At 42.7% G+C, this 24,963-nt stretch overlaps 1 protein-coding gene across 3 annotated transcripts in view; it reads right to left on the bottom strand.

Moving 5' to 3' along the window:
- Positions 1 to 24,963, bottom strand: part of DEPTOR (DEP domain containing MTOR interacting protein) — a 123,362-nt gene that overhangs the window by 37,292 nt on the left and 61,107 nt on the right. For all 3 annotated transcript variants that reach the window (XR_004680545.1, XM_035011830.1, XM_035011831.1), the window contains exons 4-5: positions 21,682 to 21,860; positions 1,439 to 1,624 (exon numbers count right to left, since the gene is read on the bottom strand). Coding sequence is in view for 2 of the 3 variants with exons in the window: in XM_035011830.1 (XP_034867721.1) it covers positions 1,439 to 1,624; positions 21,682 to 21,860 (365 nt within the window). In the remaining variant the exon portion in view is untranslated. The remainder of the gene's footprint in view (positions 1 to 1,438; positions 1,625 to 21,681; positions 21,861 to 24,963) is intronic.

Raw genomic sequence — 24,963 nt, 5'->3', positions numbered from 1 at the left:
AGGGCTCTGATCTGGTTCTCTTTGCCACAGAGCGGGTGGCTCTCAACAAGGGAGAGGAGAGAGGAAGGTGTACGGTCAAATGACAGAAGCCGTGGAGAGTCCCCGCTTAGTGCCTGGGACACAGGAAGCACAAAGTAAATGTTGGCTTTTATGGTGACCACGTCCCCTCTGTCCTCCTCCTCATCATGGTCACTTTCTGGTCTATCGGGCCCACCAGAAACAGGCAAATGTTAGTGCTAGAAAGAACAGGAACAGTTACTCTGCGCTTGCAGAAGTCTGCAGCCTGAAGGGGACACACGACTGGGGTGTGTCTGAGCACAGACTGGGTTCCTGACTGGCTGCTAATGCTCACTTTCCCTGAGGGGCTCTTGCTTGCTTCATTCTTTCTTCCCCCCCAGCTGCATCTGCAGAGCCTGGGAGAGGGGGATGGGGGCGGACACAGTATAACAGAAGCACTAGAGTTAAGACAGAACTGGTGCGAGATCCAGCTCCGTCCACCCCTTTCTAGCTTTGTAACCTTGGGTAAGCCCCTCCAGTGCTCCATGCCTCAGGTTCTCCACCCATAAAAGGGGATAAGAAAAGTCCTTCCTCTTAGGATATAGTGAAAATTAAAGAGGAAAACTCATGCAACCAAGCTTAGCTCAGTGCCAGGGGGCACAGAAAGGTCTAATATAACTGCAAGTGTTCTCACCGCCACCTGCCGTAAATAACCAAGACACACATTTCACTGTGCCTTGAGTTTCAGGTTGAAGCCCAGAATGTCCAAACCTTAGGCCAACCAGTTTCTCAGGTCAATCCATGCCAAGTTTTCAGAAGAGTTGAAGATACCCCTTTAAGCACCTCTGCTTCCTCCGCAGAAGGCACCTCAAGTTAACCTTTTCCAGCTGAGCGGGGTTATCTTTGCGAACACCTGTCAGCATCATTTCTGGTAGGGGTCACTGTAAATATGGGACTGTTTGACTTTCCATGTGACATCCTGGGCTTTATGAGCTCCTCTGCTTGCTTTTCACAATTTTTCTTTGTTCTGGCTCACCGCTTCGTGACGGGTTGACAATCAGTTGCCTTTTACTTGAATATGCCCTCCTAAGTCTTTATTCACCATTAAAATATATAGCTTTTCAGTGCTGTGATTTAGAACACTGGATCATTAATGATATATAAGAATTGTTTATAAATGAAAAGCAAATCAGGTAGAATGAGAGCTTAAGAAGGCTTCTATCACAAAAAAACATAATTTGATAAAATGGTCTTCAAAACATCTAAATGGACTGCCCAGGAACAATTTGGTCATGCTAGGGGTTTTTTTTTTTTTTTCATACTTCTTGTTATGAATAAATAAAAAGGTGCCAGAGAACAGCATTTCACAAAGGTGAGGTATTACTCTACTAGTTCTCAAAAGGCAAATGCACATGATCAATACACAACGAAACTGACATACCAGACATAAAACTGGTAGATTTCCGATTGTCATGGCTCTGCTTCCTCAGGCAGAAGGGACTGTCATGAGTTTCCTGAGAGGAGGGTGATTTTTCATTGAGCAGCTCCATCAGTCTGCGTCTCCGCCGGAAGTTCATTCTGAACTGGTAGAGAAGGTTGCTGTCCACGAACGGGTGCTTGTTGGACACTGCAAAGGAGAAACAATAAGATAAGCATGCCTGGTGTCCTGGTCATGGAGCACCACAGCCTGAAGACTCCATCTGACAGGGGCAAATGTCTTCGGAAAGAGTATAAATCTCCAGATGCCACATGGCTAGTCCACACACCGTCCCAAAGTCTTTCCACGTGCCATGTACTTTACAAATCTGCTAACCAATTCCTCGGGGGGCGCTTTGCCTGACCTCAGCCCCCCTACCCTATCTAAAGTCATACTCTTCCAGGTATTGTCCGAGCCTCTATATAACCTCCCGCTGAGCACTTACCACACTGCGCCTGCATTTCCCGTTCACTTCTCTGCCTTGTCCACTCAACTCTAGGCTCTCTGGGGCAGGGATCATGGTTTCATGTAGTCATGTGTCCCAGTGCCCGCAAAGTGCTAGTCCCATAGCCATACATCCATTCGTTTTTAAACTTTTGATTTTGAAATAATTATAGACTCAGAGAGTTGCAAAAATAATACAGAGACCACATATCATTTGTTTGTTTGTTTTGGTGGTGGGGGGCCCATCTCTTTCTTCCACCTAAGTCACTCTGCTTGAGGGCCCAGACTGTGTCTTAATCATTCTGGCATCCTGAAATCCTAGATGACCGTGTTTGGCCCAGAGTAGGTGCTCAGTAAAAGACTGGCAGTGAATAGTCTGTGATGGGTAGTCAGATAAGCAGTATGTCCAGAACACAGCTAACTTTGAACTATTTAGTGGCTATACAACAATTCTGCCTAAACCAGGGTGTGGGTTCGTGATATGTCATGAAGAGGTTACTGGGGCATGGGAAGTTGGAACACGAAGGACAGCGCAGCTAGTCTTTCCTAAAACTAAGTATATTCCATTGAAAGCCTTTCCTTTATTCTGAAATGATAGCATCACAACTTTTTTGTTGTCCATTCATCCATCCATTTCTTGAATTCAAATCCGTTGAGTTAGGTTGACTACATGCTGTATACATTTTTTTGTCCTGCAATTTATGAAATGATGGTAAAAAGAGATAAAACGTTGTTTTTTTTTAAGTATCATTCTTGGCAATTTTTTTTGAAATGTGAAATTTAAAATTCTGTAAATCACTAGGAAAATAATCTAACACAACCCAATGAGAATCACATTAACTCATTTATCAATAGTGGTAACTAGGACAGCAGCCTCTCTAGGTTTTTCACAAATAGCATCATATCCCTGCTGGCTCAACACCAACAAATGCAATCTAGGGTTACAGTTGTATTTATCATGTACATTTGCTATGAGTAATTCTGGTTACATGAATATCCAAGTCTTAGAAAGGTGGGTCCCTATCAAGAGAGTCCCCCTGCCAACTTTTAACTTTATGATTCATATGGGTGTTTCATTGTCTTTAAATGGTGATAAACTAGTCACTTTGGCTAAATGAATTATGTTGGCCACAAAGACAAATACACTTAATTCAGTGGTAGTTCTGCAATGTTCTTCGTAAATAATGCACTCTTGGGTTCAGGAGATGCTGAATGCATCCTGGACCAAGAGATAAGCCAATTACACTTCGATACGATATCTACAAATAGTGGTTCTATTGTGGATAGTCAAATTTTAATATAAATTTACTGTATCACTACATCCAATAATGCTATAATAAAATTTTGTAGAGAAGTTATTTATTTCTGGCAAACTTTTCTGAGTTCACTGAGATTTTTTTAAATCCTCAAGTTGACTTTGGCAACAGTATCTTAAATTACAACCTGAAAATACACAGTTCTGTAAACATTTATTAATACCTACTGCTTTCTCTTTGGACTGTGAATTATAGAAAACATTGGCTCTGGTATAAATAAATCCAGAAAAACACTCTAAATCCAAACAAATTCCAGAATTGCTAAAAGTAATTTAAAAAATAGTTTTCATTGAAATGGAAATTTGACTACCAATTTAATCTCCCCAGGCTTTAAATACCAAGACCTAGAGTTGAAGTCATAGCCATGCTCCATTCTCCACCTCCCCAGCTCTCCACCACATACAGCTCAAAAGATAAATTTGGCATCTGAGATGAAGGGGTTAAATTCAAATAGTCCTTATTCATCCTATTCCCTCTTCAATGGTGCAAATGATCTTAAATGTGACCGAATCATGGAAAACAAAAACTGGAGGAGACAACAGACCATTAATTTTATGACCATTAAGGCCATGTGAGCATGGCCTTAGGTATAACACAGATAATCGTAGGCACAAAAGCTTCAAGAGTGCAGGTAGACAACCATATTATGGCATCAATCAGTCACACATGGCATCCATTCATTTATCCAACAATGTGAGCACCTACTAAGTGACGCATACCATCCCAGCTATCTATCTTAGCATGGTGAGTGGACTATGACACCTCATCCGCTCATCCTTTCAAGCTCATCAAAACCAAAGTCTGCTAAAAGAGGCATTGATTCAGATAAGAACAAAACAATTAAGGTGGCACTTCATTAAACACTCTCTTAGGCTGAAAAACTTTTAGAAGCTAATATTACACAATAAAAAGTGCAGGTACTAGAGTTAGATGATCTCAGTTTTGATCCCAGTTCTGCCAACCTGACTAGCAGGGTGCTTTGGGCAACTTACTAAACTTTTAACTTTGCACGGCTTTGCTGTGAAGGAAAAACGGGATAATGGATGTGAGAGATTTAGAATGTCATCTGAAATCTAGTGGTTTAAGTCTTCTTGTTCTTAGACTCCTAAAGATTGACTTTAGCCTTCGGTCATAAATTACACATGTAAAGTCTTAAGAAATAAACAACAGCTAAATGACATATAGTTTATATTCCAGAGACAGAAAAGAGTTCGTTCTTCCTATACTTTAACATGACATTGACTATATTAAGTACAAAGCCATTTGCTACATAGGCGACTTACTCTTTGGTAAACACAGAAGAAATAACCTAAACTCCCGGGGGAAAATAATAAAGAGAAGGAAAGAAAAATCATTTGGGGGACGGTGATTGGCGGCTCTAAATCTTGAGGTTGTTCCAATTTTTTACTTCTCAGAGCCCAACACTATACAGGACTTTTATGTAAGGTAAATGTTGTGACATAAACAGTTTGACAAATTTTGTGCTTTGCTCCTTGAGAATATGAACCTCTAACCACGAATAAATAAGAGAGAATATTGAAAGCTGACATTCAATATCTGGTTTTTCTTTTTTTTTTTTTTTAAAGATTTTATTTATTTATTTGAGACAGAGAGCACATGAGAGGGGGAAGGGTCAGAGGGAGAAGCAGGCTCCCTGCCGAGCAGGGAGCCCGATGCGGGACTCGATCCCGGGACTCCAGGATCATGACCTGAGCGGAAGGCAGTCGCTTAACCAACTGAGCCACCCAGGCGCCCCCCTACTTTTTTTTTTTTTTTTTAAGATTTTATTTATTTGAGAGAGAGAGAATGAGGGAGAGCGAGCACATGAGAGGGGGGAGGGTCAGAGGGAGAAGCAGGCTCCCTGCCGAGCAGAGAGCCCGATGCGGGACTCGATCCAGGGACTCCAGGATCATGACCTGAGCTGAAGGCAGTCGCTTAACCAACTGAGCCACCCAGGCGCCCAATATCTGGTTTTTCTAGTTGTGCTCTTACAATTACAGCTGTAATTGAAAGTGATAATTAGTTATCCATTCAATTTATAATTTCTGGGACTTATGAAGACTTTCCTTTCATATGGATAGCATTCCCAAGGGGCTTGACTTGGCTTGGTATTAAATCAAACATAAAATAAGAGTAAAATCAGGCATAGCCAGAAAGCTGAAGCCATACAACTACAAGAGGATCTAATTGTTTAGGAAAGTGGGGGTTCTAGAAGCACTAAGCTCACAATGTTGTTGATACTTGGTAAAAGAAAAGAGATCCTGATTTGCTGTGTGCCTTTACTTTTCAGAAAGCATGAGAGAAATGTCATGTAATCTACCAAAATAATAAAGTGACATATATATATTCTTTTTGTGGACAATGTGGCTACATTTTCCTCTTTTAAGTTATTAGGATGACTTCAGCAAACACAAAGAAACCTTAAAAAGTGATTATGTACAAGAGGGGAAATTGGTTTCTATTCCACTGACACATAAAATCTAAAGATGAATATAAAAATCTATCACTTTGAAATCTACAAATTCAGCTGAATATAAAAGACATTTTAAGCTACTTATATAGTTGGAGGGAGGAAGGTCACATACCTTCATTCATCCTTGGAATGTTTGCTGGCAAATGACATAATACAAGAGGCATCATGAAATAAGCCAACTGAATCCAGCAGTGTGATAAGGGGGGCTGGGAGGGAGGTGGAGGGAGAGAACGTGCAGTTACCAACTGCTCTCTGGATGGCATTTCAACAAACCTTTTAATTTTTAAATTTTTATTTATTTTTAAATTTTTTTTAAAGATTTTATTTATTTATTTGACAGAGAGAGAGACAGCGAGAGAGGAAACACAAGCGGGGGAGTGGGAGAGGGAGAAGCAGACTCCCTGTCGAGCAGGGAGCCTGACGTGGGGCTCGATCCCAGGACTCTGGGATCATGATCTGAGCCGAAGGCAGATGCTTAACGACTGAGCCACCCAGGTGCCCCTATTTTTTAATTTTTTAAAGATTTATCTTTTTGAGAGAGTATGAGTAGGAGGGGAAGGAGGAGGCCGAGGGAGAGAGAGAATCTCAAGCAGACTCCCCGCCGAGTGCAGAGCCCCCCAACAGTGGGTGGTCCTCAATCCCAGGACCCCAAGATCATGACCTGAGCCCATACCAAGAGTCAGCCACTTAACTGACTGAGCCACCCAGGCACCCAGGCACCTCCATCAAACCTTTTTAAAAGGTGGTCTTGGATCTGGGATCACATAAGTAACTTAGCAGAGTGAAAAGAGGGCTTAAACAGAGGGGGGCGGGAAAGGGTAATGGCTATCACAATGAAGAAGAATGATCATCAAGGATGAGATGGGGGGTACCATACTACAAATGCAAACTGGTACCAAAGCTAAAAGTTCTTCCAGTCACCTTTAAGACAGGAGACCCTCACTAGCTGCCATAATTAGCATCCTCCTCATCACTGTCCTCCACAGAGCAGAGGTGGATGTGGCTCACTGCTTCCCCGAGGGCACCATGGTGGGTGAAGGATCATTCTGGGCCATCAAGGCTGTCACTCCATCTTACTCCTCACTCCATTTCCTCTCGCTCGCTTTCTCATCTCCTATGGATCCCTGTACCTCCTCATAAAAGGACCACTTAGAGCCTGCAGACATTGTCTAAGAGTACTGATAAACCTCAAGGCTAAGCAGGTGGCCGATCTAGTCCTCAGACTTCAGGTTTCTAAAAGGCAAATAAATTCTGCATAAGAGGGGCGCCTGGGTGGCTCAGTCGGTTAAGCGTCTGCCTTCGGCTCAGGTCATGAGCCCAGGGTCCTGGGATGGAGCCCCGCATCAGGCTCCCTGCTCAGTGGGAAACCTGCTTCTCTCTCTCCCACTCCCCCTGCTTGTGTTCCCTCTCTCACTGTGTCTCTCTCTGTCAAATAAACAAATAAAATCTTAAAAAAAAAAATCTGCATATGAAAATGCTGCACCTTCCCTGCCAACAAGTCCAAAGCTTTCCATTGTTTCATGTGTCCAGGGAAGGCTCTGCACTCTTTGGGCTCCCTGCTCCTGCTAATTCACCGTCCTTCAGAGTCTGAGCAACTTAGGTCACTTAGTAGGCTGCAGATTTAAAAAAACCGTCAAGACTAAAAAATATTCATATCATGCTTTTTAATCGTATGTTTGGTGGAAAACATGCATTGAGAACTAACTACAATAGAAGATTAAAGTAATTTTTTTTTTTAATCTGAGCTATACTTAAGGCCATAATTACCCATCGCAAACCACCCTAAAGGAGTGCAGAAGTTGAAAGAGCTTTGTTTCCTAAAGCAGCAAAAGTCCTTGATTCAAGAACATTAAGCAGTTGTATTTAAGAGTCTGTGCCCCGTAAGAACAGAGCTAGGTGCTTGGGATACAAAACTCTTCAAAGGGCAATAACAACAGTGAGTCGGAGAACTAAAATAATTACTTCCTGAGCACCGACAACATTAAGAAGAGGATATGAAAACAGGAAATTGGTTTTAGCGTATAAAGTCCTATTAATTGATATTACTAAAACAAAACACTTCACATTCACAAAGTTAGAGCCCAATTGCACTAACTCAATTGACTGAAGGGCAGAGAGGATGGGAAAAAGATGAGGAAGAAGGACGAAAATAACTCTAGTAAGGATAGCAGAAAAGAAGAAAATCAAAACATGACATTGTGATTGTGTAGGTTTTTGCAGCTTCTGTGTCTTATTGCCAGAAATGTAAAGGTAATAAACAGAAAGTAGGTCAAATTATGTTTTTTTCTTCTGTATGCATCCTTAAATAATAGCTGGGTGCATTCCAAAGACTAGAACCTTCATTGCTAGCGATAAAACTCAAAACAAAGGGTATGTTTTTCAAAGACTAAATGATACCATAAGCGCAAGGGTCTAAACACAAACTTATTTTGTCCAGGAAATGGAATACTTCACATACAAAATTCAATGAAAAAAAAAATTGTGACTCTCTTCTAGATCTTTTGGAATTGTTGGCATAAATCCAAAGGCCTAATTAAAGCACCTCAGTGTTGATTTATTTAACACGTAGACATTCAGTGTGGAGTATGGATAAGATACTGTGTAAGGCCAGCATGGGTGAAGTCATCAAATTTATATTGAGTTCCACCAAGGCGTTTGATGCTGAAGATGTTGATGATAACAATAATGAAAGTAACAATCAGCTAACATTTATTGAGTGATACTCTGTGCCGGGCAGGCCCTATGCTGAGCACATGCATAATTATATCATTCAGTTCTCATAGCAGCACTATGAGAGAACCATTAGAATTATTCCCATTTTACAGATGAGAAAACAGGATTACACAAAGTAAACTTGCCCAAAGTAAACTCCTATAGTTATTAACTGAAAGGTTTAAGGCAGAAACACTGACAGATTAACTCTGGAACCCCATTCCTTAATATCCTCTCTAGACTGTCTCCCATCCAAAGATGTAATTATGCCAACGAGGAGGTAAATGAGCTGACAAACACCAAAACATCAGAATCTACTTATCCCTCATTTATTCCTATCTCTAGTTTACAGAAGGCAGTTTGGACGGGCACATTTTCCACAAAACTCTTTCTTCACCAGGCCAGAATGTTTATTACCTTGGAATTGTTCATCAAAAGGACAGAATGATGACGTCGAAAACACTGTTCTGGTCTCAGATGGCCCTGGGCTGAACACCAGCTTCACTCTTTTTTTTTTTTTTAAGTGATGAACTGCATTGTATTTATCTAAATAATACAGACAATTTTTCCACTATCCATTACACTCAGCCTGAGAAAATACTGCCAGAATCTCCAAAGATGATTCATCTTTGATACTCATGTTTTGCCCAGTGCTGGATGCCCAGTCTTTACTAAGTTACTTAACTGCCCTGAGCTCTAGTTGTATTCATCTGGAAAATGAGTTGAAGAAATAATGGAAGGACATAGGTAAAAGGCCTGTTACAGTTTCTGGGCCAGGGGCACTCCATTAATGTTGGCCATGTGTGGGTTTCCTTGAGGGCCCAGGTTATCAGTGCCCAAAAGATACCTTTCCAAGGTATAAGCCTCTGCAGACTTTGCCTATGTAGGGGAAGCATCTGGAAGCAACTCTAGGTGGACTGGAAGAAAAGGAGGCATCCATCCTAACCCAGATCAATTCAGCAAGGCCAACAACACAGAGAAAAGCATCCAGTGGGATGCTGAAGGTACCAGAATAAAATCTTACCCAAGAAACGGGGGGTGTGAACACCCACCAAAGCCTTATTCCTGGATGGCATTTTCTAACTCTTTTCAGAAAGGTTACCACAGAACCTGCTGGTCCATTACTGTCGAGTAATTTATCAAGTGTTCCTTATGAGACTGAAGAGTACGGTACTTTCAAAGTAGGAAGAAGGGGATGTTCAAAAAAAGAAGAAATCAGTGGTGAGATTTAGCAGTTTTTTTAAAAAAATGGTCTTCATCTATTTTCTATATAATTTATATCTGTATTCACCTTTTCTTAAACAAACAAACAAAAAGGAACACAGATATAGGAAAAACCTTGCCTGCTTTTTAAAAAATAAGCTTTATATTTTGAAATTATTTTAGATTTATAGAAAAGCAGTAAAGATAGTATAGACAGTTCCTATCTACCCCAGCACACCGTAATGTTAAGATAACCATGGTGCAGGGGCACCTGGGTGGCTCAGTCATTAAGTGTCTGCCTTTGGCTCAGGTCAGGATCCCAGGATCCTGGGATCGAGCCTGGCATTAGGCTCCCTGCTCAGCGGGAAGCCTGCTTCTCCCTCTTGCCCTTCCCCTGCTTGTGTTCCCTCTCTTGCTGTCTCTGTCAAATAAATAAATCTTTAAAAAAAAAAAAAGATAACCATGGTGCAGTGGTCAAAACTAAGACATTGACACTGGTATCCCCGCTATTTCAAATCTCACTGAGAGCTACAAGGAACTCCGTGTGTGGACACAAAAGGGAAACTATCCCTTGGAAGCCCAGAAGATCCCATAGTTACTTAATGATAAAGACATTTGTCCTTGTGGATGACAATAGTAACTGCTTATCCAAAACCCACTCTCTCTTTCTTCCTCCTCTTTTATTTGCCCAGGGCAGCAGTGTGCCTGGGTAAAAGCATTCGATCCGCTGATCACCTTCCACCAAGGGGTGACCATGTGACACAGTTCTGACCCACGTGATGTAGGTGTAACTCTCAGGAAGAGGCAACCTCTCCTAAATAAAAAACAAAGTCTTGCTAGGTGACACCTCTCTGCCTTTCCATCTTCTTCCGGCCCACAGTGCAGACACGAGGCCTGGCGAACTCTAGGAATAGCCGAGGAAAAATGGATGGGGCCTTATCTACGTCTTATCAGCCCAGGATTCCCCCCTGCCCCCCCGGAACAGGTCCCTGCCGGAGGCAGAGGGACCTCTCTGTTCCAGCCATCAGTACTACATTTTCTGTTCTTTATACCAAAAACACAATCCTGATACTGTTCCAAATGCACATCTAGAGACATGAAATCAAAAGCTTAAAAAACAAATGCTTTCTGTTTATTTGCAGCCCACACCTTGCAACAAACTGCTTGGCTCGAAGCCAAGAGGGATTAGACATAAAGTCATGCAGGCAGAAGATAATGCCTTCCAGCCACTCGGCTCTGATTCCCCTGGGATGGAACTGCTTGTGGGCAGTCCTCGGGCCTCAATTTTTACATCTGCAGAAAAGAAATTACAATAACCTCATCTTTTATCTGACGCAAGTGAAATTAATAAACAAATGGGGACCCACAGATCTCTGAAAGATAGCTCACAATAATGCCAATGCACCATTAATAATATTGTCCTACTGCCAGCAAAAATCCAAAGGAGGCCACAATGAAGAGTAGAAGTTTAAGAAGGTGCTCCTGAACTTTGAGTTATATACTGGATAAGCCCTTTCTGAGCCAAGAGGGAACTGCCAAGATCAAAACCAGCCTAAGTGATGGCATTCAACAATTTCTGACTTGTGGAAATATTTAAAAATCAAAGGGAATATTTAAAAAACAGAGGAGAAAGAAAACATGATTGTGAAATCAGTGTGCTGGGGAAAAGAGGATTATTGTCACTGTTCCAGAAACTTGTGTGGCTGGTGACCAGCTCTATGGGGGTGTCCAGACCAGCACAGCAAAATAGAGATAACAAGGCGCTTCTTCAACAGAAATGTTCAGAATTTAGCCACAGACAAAGATCTCTGAGATGAGGGGCTGAAAAATGACACACACACTCACCAGGATACCACCCTCCCCTGTGCTGGATTCAGAAAGGTCTAGAGCTAGGCTCTCCAGAATGAGAGCCACAGGGCACGTGGGGCTGCCAAGCACTTAAAGTGTGGCAGAGTCCTAACTGAGATGAGCTCTGGATTTTATTTTATTTATTGTTATTATCTTTTTTTAAGTAGGCTCCACGCTGGGCATGGAGCCCAACACGGGGCTTGAACTCACGACCCTGAGATCAAGACCCGAGCTGAGATCAAGAGTCGGATGCCTAACCGGCTGAGCCAGCCAGGCACCCCTGCACTGAATTTTAAAAAGTTTGAGTAAGAAAAATAAGAACGTAAAACAGCTGATTGGTATCCGTCATGTTGACTATATTTTGAAATGATATTTTGGAGATGGTGAGTTAAAATATATTATTGAGATTAACTTCACCTGCTTCTTCTGTTTTTACTGTGGCTCTTAGAAATTTTAAAAGGACATCTATGGATTGCATTTGTGGCTCACATCATGTTCCCATGGGAAATGGGATCAGTCTAGAGTAAAGGCTCATATACCATAGGAACAGACCAGCTAACCACCAAACAAGTTCTTGCCTTTACGTGTAGCACTTTGAGAGTCACCTGTCATAGAAGAGAACTCTTACCCCGAGCTTCTGACAGCTGAGTGATCGAGGGTTCTTGTTACTGCAGTCCCTTTTCCTGCCCCCCCACCCCCCGCCGCCACACTATGTCCCCTATTTCCTTCATTTTGATGCGGAAGCATGTTATGTTCCCACTTGATAGGAGTCCCTGCTTGAGATTATGCTCTAAGCAACTATCAAAGAAGACTTTAGAGAGACAGGAGTGAGCCAGTGGGAAAAACCAACACCTACTCCTTCTCCCTGGGCATGGTGGCTTTGGTAATTTCCAATCAGACTGCAACCTGTGCAGGAGCCAAAGGAGTGGCTACAATAAAATGGAGAGAATACAGACTCCAATATGCAGGCCTTTCTTGGATAGAAGGAGAGAGGGGAGGGGGTGGGCTCCTCATTGGGTCCAGTGTCATCACTGGGACAGAGAAGAAAGTGAAAGGGAGCTTTTTAGAAAAAAGCTAGATAAAATGTTAGAACTTTTAAATTTTATGTCAGTTTTAAAATAATTTACATAAATAATTTTACAAAAACATTACTCTCCAAATTGGATTAAATTTGGTTATGAACATTAATAAACACGTATTTTTTCAGTTGTAATCTGGATATATGTGTGTGTGTGTAATTCCTTCTTAAATTTTACCTTAATACCGTTGCATAGTCACACCGATCAGAGTTGACATATGGTCAGTTTTACACCTAGCAATCACTCCCTCGTACAAATATGCTTTAGCTTGTTTAGCCATTCCTGGCAGAAGAGGGGAGGAGGGGGCTGGAGGAGGAGCTGTAGGCCCAAACACAAAAAGACAATCCGGACATACTGTCTGAGATGGGAGTGTCAGCAAAGAGGAACTGAGTTAATGTGAACGTGAGTGGCTAAGGATCTCGAGCCAGGAGTGGCTAGTTGGGGACTTACCAGAGGAATAACCACGAGAGACTGCAGGACAGCAGCAAGGATGAAATGCTGTGAGAATAATCCTTGTAACTGCCCAAGGAGAACCTGGGTCCCAGACATGAATCCTTGCCCAAACGTCCCAGTCTCCCAGCTATAAGAGACTGACGCAAGGAACTTACTCAAGATTGACAGAGTCAGAGCTAGAAAAATGGTCTGCGATGGAAAAGAGAATGGAGGTATTCCATTCTTTAAAGGAGAGCCTCTTAACTTTTTGTCCCACCCCTTCCACTCTGCCTTGAGGGCTATGGTCAAGCTCATGTCCATCAGTAGCCAGAACTTTACACCACAGTGCTTCCTGACCAGTAGGAGAGGGTAGGGGCATATCATGAACAGCAATCTGAACTGTCCATTCCACCCTGATATGTCTTTCTAATGAACCTGAGACCCTGGCTTACAGGTCCCACTAAAAATGACCACTGAAACCCAGATAAGTCCTTAAATTACCATGTAACACCTCGCTGAGTAGTACTTAATACAAGACTGCATAACTTCCATATACTTCAACTGCACAGAGATTGTGTTGTTGTACTTTAAGACTTCCTCATGCTATTAAAAAATGCTGCACCTGGGTAAACTGAGGACTACATAGGGCCGGGATACCGGACAACGAGCTATCAGGAGCGAGGCAAAGAGTTGGTAGGACCACAGGCTTCAAAGCCAAACACTGTCTGTAGCAAGATCAGTGTCTGTGGACCTGACAAATTATACTCATGTCAACTAAGGACGGAAATATCTGCAGTTACGACACTTCACAAAAGCCCTCTGTTCCTTATGCATTGCACTCTTTTGGAAGATTACATGAGATAAGGTATCTCTCATTACCTTCATACTTTCTAGTAGTTAAGCCTTGGTGTAGCTAAACACCTGTTTTCCTTTAACCAAAATCAACACTTTAATGTGTGCCAATGCATTAGCCCTTGACTTCACCAAGCAACCTTGTTCCCTTATGTTTGCACTGCAACCACATTCTGGCTGTGTACATATCAGAAGGCACAGTGGGATAATTCCCCAAAATTCCAAATTGAGAAAGCAAAACAATTTTATTAGATTGTGGCTGTTGATAAAGATTATGCTTGAAATAACTATTGAAAGCAGATTGAGAAAATATTCTCCCCAAGCATTATTTTTTTTTCCTATTCAGAGTTTGACATTTAGGAGTGAAGAATGATTATACTAGTTGCAAATGCTGCAACACTGTCATCTAAAGCAACAGGGAAAACAATACCAAGTGCATTCATTTGGGGGAGAAGGATTAAATGAACTAACAGTGGTAAAGAACAGCCTATCACTTTTGCCTGCCTTAGCACTCATTTCCCTTTGGTAACAGAATTTTCAGCTTTTCTTTTTTTCTTTCTTTTCTTTTTTTTTTTTTTTTTGTGAACAATGGCCCTCCCCTACCTGGTGAGTCTGTCAGTCAAAGGGTTCTGCCCATCTTGGGTCAAGACGTGGGCATGTGACCTAGGGCTCAGCCAATCAGAATCTCTCTAGAGTTGAGACTGAGCAGATTCCCTGGCTGTAGGTGGCTGGAAGGCATGGCCCTTTAGTCACAAGTTCCTGGCACCTGGATCCCCAAGAACTACTCTAGTTCTTCAGGCATCTGGTTTTTCAATGTTTCCTTTAACTGTTGGCTAGCTCTGCCATATGTTGAAAGCAAATGATGACTGGGGCTGCTTATAATCAAAGAACTATAACTGGCATAAATACTCTGCCCTGTGCCTGGCAAATGGCAAGGCCTCAACAGGTGGTCATTACCGTCATCCATTCACTGAACACATTTTTACTGAATAGTTAATATACAAATGCCAAGCCACTGGGGATACAGAGAGAGAAAACAAATTCTCTGCCCTCAGCATTTACATTCTAGTTAAGGGTAAAGAAAGATGAAGATACTGACTGGGTACCATCTGTAATGGAAAAATCTTCATTTGTTGGAGGCAAGAAGTTACCAAAAGCAAAAAGTAAGAGAACGTGAGTAGGAGAGTCTTGATGGACAGGAAGGGAGGGTAGGCCAGCAAGGGTAGGTTCCCATTGACAAAGACTCACTTCTTGTTCTGACTTTATAGCCAGGTTCCCCTGAACCCTCTTTTCGATGAGGCCTTGACTTTGCCTGCCCCTCCCCCCCATCCTGTCTTTGGCTTTCTCAGCCAGCCCAGTCTTGTAAAGAATCCTGCTAAGTCCGCTGAGTAAGAACCTCCACCCACCTCGATACCCAATCACACTTGATATTTGACAAGTTTCTCATTCTCCATCTTTGATGTATAAGTCCTTGGCCTACCTTTCAAAAGAATTCTCTTAAATTGGTTTAGCAGGAATCCCCCTACCGTTGATGCCTCCTTTTAATACATTTCCACCCCCTGACCCCCTCACCCTGTCCCATGGCTACAAATCCCCACTTGTCCTTGTCGTATTCAGAGTTGAGCCCCATCTCCCTCCCCTACTGCAATAGGTCTTAGGGCAAGTCTTCTTTACTGTTTTAACAACTGTCAGAATGCTTTCTTTTCTGCAGTATCACTCAGTCTTGGGCAAGTTGAGATCTTGCCTTCAGCCTCAATCATCAGGGCTGTTTTTCTTCCTTTCTTCCTTCCTCCCATCTCTCTCTTTCTCTCTCTCATTCTTTCTTTGGCCAGGCTATTCCAGGCTTAGGCTGAACCCTGTCAGTGATCTTAATTACTGGAAAGATGGGGTTAATTCCTGTCTCGATCTGGCATCTAGCTTCCTGTGCGGCAGATTCCAAGTTCCCTCTTCAGGGCTGTCAGAGTGAATGTCTCAGCTACTGTCTTGCACTGGAGAAGGGGATAATCACCACTATCCCCTGAGCAGCTGGGAGGATTAAAAAGATAATATACATAAAACAGCTTTGGGAATTGCAAATGTTATATAAATATATGCTTAAAACAAAAGAAAAAGAAAGAGGGCTTGATGAAGTGTTGAAACTGTTGAAGTGCTCTGACTAAATCTTTCAAAGAGGAAATTATACGCCTGGACAGAGCTGCACTAGCCTGATTATCCAGGGTCAGCTGCTGCAGCTGTGAGCAATTTACCCACGTGATTATCCGGTTTCTATCTCCCTTCATGTAAGGAAAAGATACTGGGTAGAGCTAGAGCAGTGGAGGGAGATACTTGATGTGAGTAAAGAAATGTGTTCGTTGCATTTGCAAAGGTTACACAAAAATCTCAAGGTATCTAGTCATTGTCTGGGGAAAGGGAATCATATATGTTATGAGCTAACCATTTTTATGGTTACATCTGCCAGGCAGTATGAGCTGATGCAATAAAAATTGAGGAATTTTTTCCTAATCTTATGGAGCTTATAATTAGGGTCCAGTTGTCTTTAGCAGTATGAGCCAGATTGCCGGGATTTGAATCTTGAATCCACCATTTACCAGCTCTTGTCTTCAGCAAGTTACTTAACCTCATCTTTAAGATGGGAATAATTATGACACCTAACAGTTATGGAGAGGAATAAATGAGTCAATGAGTAGAGTGACTAGAACAGTGGCTGGTACATGGGAGGGGCTCTATAAATTTTAACTATTATTTGCCATTGATCAGATCTCATACAATAGCTGGTATCTGGGGGCCATAAGTGGTAGGCGCAGTTTGGAAAGCTTTGCCAACTGCTATTATTGAATTCTCACGGCAGCTCTGTGCAGGAGTTACCATGGCAGCCCTGATCCAGAAGGGCTCGCTAGGGGGCACCTGGGTGGCTCAGTCGGTTATGAGTCTGCCTTCGGCTTGGGTCATGATCCCAGGGTCCTGGGATCGAGCCCCCGCATCGGACTCCTTTCTCAGCAGGAAGTCTGCTTCTCCCTCTCCCTCTGCCCCTCTCCACCCCTTGTGCTCTCTTTCTGTCTCAAATAAATAAATAATCTTTTAAAAAAATAATAATAATAAACGGCTCACTTGGGGGGCCTGGCCTGTGGCTCGCATCTGGGAACTTGGTTTTTGGAAAGTTCCCCAAGTTACTGACTGATAAGGCCACTTTACCTGGCACACTGCATGCTGCTATACCAACCTGCCTAGATTGTCTGCACAAACACTATGATTTAGGGAGAACATGTGCTTTTCTTTGGAGAGTCTGGAATACGGGTAGTTGCGGCCGGCCAAGCAGGCAGAGCGCACCTCCATGAGCAGCCCCCAACAAAAACCTTGTACTTGAGTCTCAAGTGGGCTCCGCCCGAGCAGAAGCACTGCACATGTGTTATCCCATGGCCCTGCTGGACGAAGGAGCCAGATCTGTGCGGCTCTGGGAGGGAGGACCCAGGAAAGCTGTGCCTGGATTTCTCCAGACAACACCTGAGGTATCTTTTGCCCCTGAGGCTCCTTCTCTGTGTCCTTTCACCATAATAAATCTTAGCCCTGAGTCCAACTCTATGTTGAGTCCTTCTAGTACATGTGGGAGGTCATATGCTCTCCCCCACAGAGTAAGTAAATAACTCTCAAAGGTGTATAATGTGACTCTAATTTCATAAATCTCAAAACCTAAGGGATGGAAGAATTGAGACGTTGACATAGTCACTCAGCAGGTGGAGGAGCTGGGACCTAATTCCTGTCTGTCTCCCTCCCAAGACAGTGTTCATTCCACTGCGTGAGGCGGCCACACCCAGTTACACACATCCTGGGCCAAGGAAAACGTCTGTTTCAGGCACAACACCTTGTAGCTACTGGTTAGCTATACGCCCTTGGGAAAAGATCTTAAGGGCTCTGCACTTCTGAATTCTTCACTGTAAAACTGTAATAATAATAATAATAATAATAATACCAATGTCACAGAATTGCTGTGAAAATTTAATAAGATTATATCTCATATATGTGAAGCATATACACATTAAATATACAATATATTAAAATCTATAAAGTATTTAGCCCAGTACCTGGTATACAGTAAACCTTAATAAATGAAAAAGCTGGATAAATATGTACATATGTGGTCAACATTCATACATTTGTATCAATACATACATATATGCATGCATGTGTATATATACACATAGACACACACACACGTACATACATAGGCTTGTACATTAATGATTTATCTCCAAGTTCTGTCTTGATTACAGAACATCATTCACCATTTATAAATGAAGCTAGTTTAGGATTTCATAGCAGGACTGATTTTTATGTCTACTGGTTTCAATCTAGGGAACCACACTTATCCAGAAATTTTCTGGATAACCTAATGTCTGACTTTCTTTAATATTTAAATTGTGAAGTTAATTATTAGCTGGAGAATTCAGAGCTTTGCTTAAGACACTAACTGTATTTGTCATTAGCTCTAACATACACATACGAGGTGGCCATATTTTCATAACTCAAACGTAGAACCTATAATCTAGCAACGAATTGCTGGACTGGGAAACTGGGACTCCCTTGGAAACTCTGACGTCTACACATAGAGAATATTCAATCCTCCTGAAACTATGGAAAGCAAACTTCTGGGGTTAATATTTGCTCTCAGTAATGCCTTCTTTTATCCTTTACATTACAACTTTATGGAGTTTTATGTTGATAGCATTACAAAATTACAATGTAGTTGAAGTATAATTACTAGCTCCTGGGAAATCATTTGGAAACAATTCCTGGCACCCTCTCTCTTCGCTCTGAAGATGTTACAGTATTAGTCAGTAAACTGTAGTTTAAGAAGCTGGTTTTCTCTGGCACTTGGTATCGCCAAGTTTTCTGTCTATAGCAAAGACAACAGAACTAACTCTAACCCAAATGCACCATTTTTCACTGTGGAAAGCCCCATACTCCTACCAACTCTGAGTTCACACTTATTAGCAAATACCCATTTGGATGTTATTACCCAAGCGGCCTCAGACAAAATCTTTAGCCTACTGGTGCCTTGGTTTCCTTTTCTGTAAAACGATGAGAATAAGAACACCTGCCCTATAGTCAACAATACTATATTGGGCACTTAGAAGTTTGTTAAGAAGATTGACCTCATGGGAGGTTCTTACCACAATAAAATAAATTTAGCAATAATAACAAAAAGCATATCTGCCTCAAAAGAGTTTAAGAGGTTTAAATAAGTCAATATTTGTGAAATCATTAGAACGGTGCCTGCCACGGGGTGTAAAATAAATAAATGAAATGTACAGTACTTTGTTCGCTAATTGGTTCTATTCCACATTCGAGTCCCAACAAGACTCTAAGATGTCTAGGGCCAGAGATCATATGGGCACCCGACTTTCTACCCAGCTTCCCACCCTCAGTGAGCTTAGCACAGTAGCAGACATATGAGGCCATGAATAAACGGCTGTGAGTTTAATCAGGGCAAGGTCACATAGGAGAAACCACCCTGGAATATACTCAGTGGCTTGAGTGCCTCTCTGATCAATGCCTCTGGGTCAATGGGTTTCAAAATACTTGACCCCAGCACACAGTAACAATTTGTATGTGGCAAGTCAATACACACAAGAATATGTCCATATGTTTATATAATTATCTCACTGAAATCAAAGTTTACAAAACAATACTTAACCTTACTATGTAAACTATGCTCTGATATTTTCTATCCTATTTAAATCCTCCAGTCCAGGGCATCTCAAACTTTTAATGTGCCTTCAAACCACTTGGGGGTCATGCTAAAATGTAGATTAGATTCAGCAGGACTTGGTAGGATCAGAGATTCAGTTTCTATCATGCTCCCATGGTGACACCGTACAGTCCCTAGACCGTACTTTGTGTAGCAGTCATGCTGGGAATGGCTCTCTAAACTGATTTCACAGCCCACTAAAGGGTTGCAATCTGCAGCTGTAAAACACTGCTCTAAATAATTCTGAAAGTGCCTTTCATCTCTTTAATTCCATTATTATCTTCCTAACCTTGGGATAGAAATCCAAGGCCTGTACAGAAGTAGGGGTACGGGAGTTCACAGCAAGAATGACTCAAGCAGGGATGCCTGGGTGGCTCAGTTGGTTAAACGTCTGCCTTCGGCTCAGGTCATGATCCCTGGGTCCTGGGATCGAGTCCCACACTGGAGTCCCTGCTCAGGAAGGAGCCTGCTTTTCTTTCTGCCTGCCACTTCCCCTGCTTGTGCACGCTCTCTCTGACAAATAAATAAAAATTAAAAAAAAAAAAAAGAACGACTCAAGTATTACCTTTCCTATTGACTTTTAGGTTGATATGCTTACCTGGTTCTCAGCCCTGTCCTCACTGTTCAGAACATATATCTTGCAGCTATGTTAAGAAATTGAGCACTTATTGGGCGCCTGGGTGGCTCAGTTGGTTAAGCGACTGCCTTTGGCTCAGGTCATGATCCTGGAGTCCCGGGATCGAGTCCCACATCGGGCTCCCCGCTCAGCAGGGAGTCTGCTTCTCCCTCTGACCCTCCTCCCTCTCATGCTCTCTGTCTCTCATTCTCTCTCTCTCAAATAAATAAAATCTTAAAAAAAAAAAAAAGAAATTGAGCACTTATTAAGATCAGGGCATTGAACTGAGTGCTTTATATCTACCACATCTATTCCTACAACCACCTGTGTAGATATTCCCATTTTATAGATGAGAGAAGGCAAGTAGCTATAACTGGTGGAGTTGGGATTCCAGAGCCTATGTTCTTGTGATAGCCAGCCTCTAGGATGGCTCCGGTGATCTTTGCCTCCTGGTATTCACACCCTTGTATCGTCCTCTCTCACACCGAATAGGGCCGACCTGGTCACCAGTGGAGTACTGAGGAAATGACAGTGTGTGATTTCCAGGGCTCACTTAGAAGACATTATAGTTTCTGTCTTGCATTCTCTTAGATTCTCCTTCCGCAAGAAGCCAGGTTGCCATGTCCTAAGAATTCTCAAGCAGCCTTATGAAGAAGTCCAGACTGCAATGGACTGAAGCTTTCTGCCAACATCCAGCACCAACCCGTGAGGCATACAAGTGAGCCATTGTGGAGGCCAATCCTGTGGCCGGTCAGGCCTTCCGAGGACAGTAGCCCTCGACTGACATCTTTGCAATCTCACAAAGAGACCCCACCCCAGAACCACCCAGCTAAGCCTCTCCCAACTTCCTGACCCACAGAAACTGTGGGAGGTGATAAACATTTATTATTGTTTTATACCTTTAATGTCTGGGGTAATTTCTGATGCAGCAATAGATAACTAATATCATTCTCAACCAATAGTTTATGCCACCATCATTATGAGTCAGCCCTAAAAGGAAAGTCAAACTCTTATGAGGCCTATTGGATGAGCTCTTCATTGTGGCAGCTTGCACCATGGTTCAGCAAATGTTCATCCTCCCCTTGCAACCAACTTTGTGAGGAGCATCTAATTCCCATCGGGACTGGACCAGGTGACTTGCTGTAGCCAACTGGACATGGGTGTTGAGGATGGTAAATCGCATCTGAACAGAAGTTTTTGGAGACACTATATGGATCTGCCTGCCCTCGTTAACTTCTGCCCTCATCTACAAAAACACTATATCCCAGAGTAGATGTTCCTTTATAGCCTGGGTCCCAGCATGAGAATGCACGGCCAGCCCAGCTGAACCTGAGCCCAGTTTGGAGACAGGCCAAGCTGAGCCCAAGCCCATGCAGAGGCTCAACTGACCTACAGACCCATGAGTGAGAAATAAATGCTTGTGGTTGTAAGCCACCAGACTTTAGGACTGCTCGTTATGTCGGCAGCCGCTGCCCCACGCACTCACCGTGCTGTATGATGCCATGTTCCATAAGCCGGTGGCACAGCTGCTCTGCCTCCTTCCGCGTGGTGGCCTCTCCCTCCTGGACTAGCCAGTCCAGGAATTCAGACGCCATGAAGGTGCGCTCGTACTTGACCCCTTCCTCCTCCCTGGCTTGCAGCAGTGTGTTTTCAGGGCTCATCAGCCTGGGAGGAAGGAAGAGAAGAAACATAAACCTCCATAGAGGGAAAAGAGCTCCTTTGAAATCCTACATCACAGGTTTCTGCGAAGTCTCACGGCAAAGTTGTTAGACAGACAGATGTGGCCGTCATGTGCTGTTACAAATGTAATTTCTAACAGAAGGACCTGCTTCAGGAGTGAACAAAATGCATTTTCTCCTGGTAATTAAGAAAAAAAAAAAAACTGGTGGGGTGCCTGGCTGGCTCAGTCAACAGAGCATGCAACTCTTGATCTCGGGGTTATAAGATCAAGCCCCACGTTGGGTGTAGGGATTACTTAAAAAAAGAAGAGAAAAGAAAAAGAAAGGAAAGGAAAGGAAAGAAAAAACAAACAAACCTGGAAATGTAATCCAAAACCCGCATTAGCAGACTGCATTCAGTTTCGCCACCTTGAGAAGGACAATTTATTGACCCAGCCCCACCCCACCTTTCTAAAAAGGATAGTATTTCTTTCCTAAAGGAGTCACTCAGTTTCACAAACCGTTGGGCTAACAAGATGACTGCTATGGATTGAATGCTTGTGTCCCCTCAAAATTCATATACTGAAATGCTAATGCCCAGTGTGATGGTATCTCAGGACCTGGGACCTTTGGGAGGTGGTTATTTCATGAGGGTGGGGCCCCCACGATGGGATTACTGCCCTTGCAAGAAGAGACAGAGAACTTGCTTCCTCTTTCTTTCTTGAGGAGGATATAAGGAGAAGACTGTCTGCAAACCAAGGAGAGGGCTCTCACAAGACACCAGATCTGTGTGGCGCCTAGATCTTGGACTTCCCTGCCTCCCAGCTGTGAGAAATAAGAGTTGATTGTTTAAGCTACCCAGTCTGTGGCATTTGCAGCCTGAACTGACGTAAGCCACTCCTTCACAACACCCCCGTCCCCACAGAGCTTGTTTCTCACGCCTCCTTCTCCAGCATTCTCCAACTGCCCTCGCTTCTGTCCTTACCACACCTCCGAATAAACTCCTGCTGGGGCTGGAGTACTCTCCCTTGCATCCATATATGATGGGCATTTTGTGGATCCCCATTTTGGTTGATGTTAACAGCATTAGATGCGACTGACCATTTTCCTCACCCAGAGGGGCATTACCCTGTCCTGGTTTCCCTCCTATCCCTCTGTTCCTACCTCCTTCTCAGTTACCTTTGTGTTGGCTCCTCCTTGTCTCCCTGGACTTTAAAGGCTGGAATCTCTTGAGATTCGGTTCCCCAGATACCTCTTTTCTCATTGCTTAGTCTCTCAGGGAAGTTCTTTCATTCCCCTAGCTTCAACTGCCATCCATGCCCCAAAGATCCCCAAATTTATGTCCCTGGATCAGGCCTATATTCCCAATTCCCCGCCTTTGTATCCATACGGATATCTCAAAGACACCTCAAAATCAACAAACCCAGACCTGAACTCAGGTTCTTCCCCCAAACCTAGTCCTGTGCCAGTGAGTGCTTCCATCATCCCGCCAGAAAACAAGACAGCATCCTTTATGCCTCCAACTTCCTCATCCCCCCTGTCCAGGCAGTCATAGGAATTGTGAATTTTATGTCCCAAATCATACTCATATATGTCCAGGCCTTCCCATCTCCAATGCTGCCACTACCTTAGCCCATAATACCAATACCTTTAACCCAATTACAATGGTTTCTTCCTTAGACTTCACTATGTACCCACTCTTGTTCTCAACCCAACCTCAAGCATCTAAGTCCAGACATAGCAATTAAATTTATCTTTTTCAAACTCAAACCTGATAATATCTTCCTCCTGTTGAAGATACTTCAGTGGTTTCTGATTGCTTTTAGGCTAAAGACTGACATCCTTTATATGGCCTCTAATGCATGCATGATCTTTCCCTTTACCCCTTTAGGATCATTTTCACCTCTGACCTCATAGTGCTTCAGAGATGGTCTTCTTATAGCTCCTCAAACATAGCATACCTTATCTGCCACAGGGCCTTTGAATATGTCATTCCTGCAGCTGGAATGGTCTCCCCCACCTTTCCACTATTCTATTCCTTAAACCTACTTGACTCCTCATCCTTTGTTATCTCAGCTATCCTCAGGTCTCCATTAGGCCATCTCATTGCTCCCTGTACAGTCTGTGTGATTATCAGATTAAAGACTACCTCCTCTACTCAATCATAAGCTCCAATAGGGTAGGCCCATGTTTGCACACAACTTGGTTCAATGGAAAATGAAACCCCATAAAATGCCAAAATCATTGTGTCATCTTCCTCGTTTAAAACAATTCCTGATAAGTTCCTGTCTTCTGCGTGAAAGTTTCTTTCTTTTAAAAACCCTCATTTCTTTTCAAACTAACAATAATATGCACCACAAGTTGTACCGTTTCATTCTAGAGCAGGAAAAAACCTTAGAGATCACTGTAATCCAACCCCCTCTTCATCCACATGAGAAAAATGTCACTAACATATTATGTGTCAATTATATCTGAATTTCCAAAATGTAATTCTCATCCATATGAAAAAAAATTGAATGATAGCATTCAATGTTGCGGGTAGGAAACTTGCTCAAGGTCATGCAAAGAAGCACATTATACATATTTATAAATCATTTCATTTGGGGTAAATGAACCTCCACAGCTGAATGTCCATTCACAGGATGTGCATTTTCAGTGCTTTCAGACTTAGAGCCCAGTTCTGTTGTGGAAAGGACGCTGGGCTAGTAATTTGAAGACTTAAGTTTATTCAGAATAGATCACTTAGCTGTAAGATATAAAACAAGCCACTTTTCTTTGTTTCAGCCTCCTTTTTCTCCAGGGTATAATCCTATTTTTCACCCATGATTGTGAAAATCATCTATGAGTGTGAATAAAACAGCTTTACAGTATAAAAGACGAGGTATATACAAAGTGTTTACACTACTTAATAAATCACGGTGTCTATCCCAGGGCAGGATGGATTTGTGCCCAACAGCTATGAAACGACAACAGAAACTCCTCTGCACTCCCTCCTGTCTCCCCAGCTGAATCTTCAGAGTCCTATTATATGAAAGTCATGGCTGGGCACAGGATTGGGAATCTAGATTCCTGCCTGGTTGATAGTCTCCATTTAAGACACAGATGGACCC

This window comes from Mirounga leonina, unplaced genomic scaffold, assembly GCF_011800145.1.
Source record: "Mirounga leonina isolate KUSES-001 unplaced genomic scaffold, KU_Mleo_1.0 Mir_165, whole genome shotgun sequence".
Classification (NCBI taxonomy): Eukaryota; Metazoa; Chordata; class Mammalia; order Carnivora; family Phocidae; genus Mirounga; species Mirounga leonina.
The sequence above is the reverse complement of the archived record's forward strand: the minus strand, read 5'-3'. Positions and strand labels throughout refer to the sequence as shown.